Raw genomic sequence first — 1,948 nt, 5'->3', positions numbered from 1 at the left:
TTTTTTTTAAATTCTGAATTTCTAGTGATATCCTAGATGATGACTGTACTGCTGAACTTGGGGCCATGATGAGTAGTAATGAGACTGTAGTATAGATTTTTTAAAATGTGAGCTTTTCAGGAAAAGGAAACATACCTTTTGATTTTTATAAACTAGTAGCTGGTACATTGTATAAGCTCAATACTTTTTCAATCCATTTAAAAAGTAAGAGATAAAGAAATATCATTTAACAGGGTAACTAGGATCATAATATATACCAAAATGTGTCATTGAATACAATATAGATATGAGCAAAGAGAAAATGATTATTTTCAGGGAGTGGCAATGAGGTAATAAAATCAAAACCTTTCGTGAAGTATTACTCCATAAGTATGTTTTGTGCAAGTGTGCTGTTGACTTATTAAAGACATTATTTTACCTATTATAATTACTAATATAGCTGACTAACTAAAAAGATATTATGGGACTAAACAATAGAAAACTAGGTATGTAGACAGTACAAATCTGTTTTTTTAAAGTGTTTATTTGGCTCAGTGAATTTTCTCTGCTCACATTGTTTCCCAAGTACAGTAGGAAGAATACAGTGTGCTTTACCTGGAAATTCACCAGTGTTGTAATCAGATATTAGGACACAATCAGAAAATAAACTTGGTGAAGCACAGTTATGAAAGTGTAGTCAGTTGTTTGTTGAGAAGAGAAACCACATGTGATTTTGATACAAATACACAGATTGTGTACTTACCAAGGTGAGCCTTAATTATTTTGATTTCTTTTTATAAATGTATGTGTTTTATTATATAATCATTAATTTCTATAAAATGCAAATGGTCAATATTTGTCAATCAATTTGTTACTTTTCTATTTTATTACTTTTCTTACATATATGTCAAATTACTGGAGATGCTGTAAAATCAGTGTAGAAGTTGTAAATATCTCCTATACTAAGTTTAACAATTGGCTTCTGAAAAAAGAATAAACCAGTGGATGACTGTATTTGTATCCTGTTTTCCTTCCTGGTGCTAAAAGCATTTCTGACCCACTGAAACTCATTCCTTCATAGAAAATCTTACTATTTGAAATTTTAGTAGCTCTTTCAGATGCTCAGGTACCATTTAATTAATTATTATCTCTACTCTAGCATTTAAATCCATATCTTTATAATCATCTCAGTGTAGGGTAATATGTTATATGGCCTAACAAATGAGATTGAGTCACAAACATCTCTATACATCAGTAGTGAACTGCTTATTTATGAACATAACTGTGATCTTACAAGCTAAAATTCTGAAGTTTCATCCAAAGGAAGAATACATTATACTTAACATAATTTTATTAAGGAGTAGGTTTACAAAGTATTCTAATTTTGATAACAGTTAATCCATAGATGGTGGAAACCTATTCCCTCAAACTGCTGGCTAACAGAAACTACTACATCAGTTTTTTTTACAGAGATAACTAAACATAAGGTAGCTTAAACGTTTTCACCAATTACAATCAAGCCAGTGGCAGAGTAAAAATAAAATCTAATATCCTGCAAACCATGTATTTTCCATGGAATCCAGCTTTTCTTCTTTTACTCTGCATTCTAAAATTTTTATTAGCTCCAAATCTAAGTTCAAAATGAAGCGAAGAAGTTATAAATTCAATGACAAAACTTCAGTTGGGTTGGGGAAGCTGAGTAGGATAAAATTTTGAACAGCTTGCTTTTGCAGAAGCTGTAAAGATGTAAAGAATGCTGTATATAAACTAAGTGATAAAATTCACGTAGTTATGATATATTTGTCAATATTTTATTTCAGAAGAGTTAAATTGCAAATAAGATGGCAAATTCCAGAAGAACTGAAGAGATGCAAGAAAATTATGAGAAATGGGTAAGCTTTCCCAAAATTCTACAAAAATTATTCTTCCACAACTTCAAATATACCTTATCCTTTTCACAGCTGTATCA

At 30.3% G+C, this 1,948-nt stretch overlaps 1 protein-coding gene across 1 annotated transcript in view; it reads left to right on the top strand.

Annotated features, from left to right (window-relative positions):
- Positions 1-1,820: 1,820 nt before the first annotated feature.
- The window catches only part of LOC103606406 (multidrug resistance protein 1B-like), a gene marked incomplete at its 3' end in the record, with an annotated part of 72,339 nt that continues 72,211 nt past the window's right edge, over positions 1,821-1,948 (top strand). Inside the window, 1 exon segment of the mRNA XM_008591006.1 lies at positions 1,821-1,875. Within this exon segment, the coding sequence (XP_008589228.1) occupies positions 1,821-1,875 (55 nt within the window).

Source organism: Galeopterus variegatus, unplaced genomic scaffold, assembly GCF_000696425.1.
Source record: "Galeopterus variegatus unplaced genomic scaffold, G_variegatus-3.0.2 Scaffold6557, whole genome shotgun sequence".
Classification (NCBI taxonomy): Eukaryota; Metazoa; Chordata; class Mammalia; order Dermoptera; family Cynocephalidae; genus Galeopterus; species Galeopterus variegatus.
This window is presented reverse-complemented; position numbering and strand designations above follow the sequence as displayed.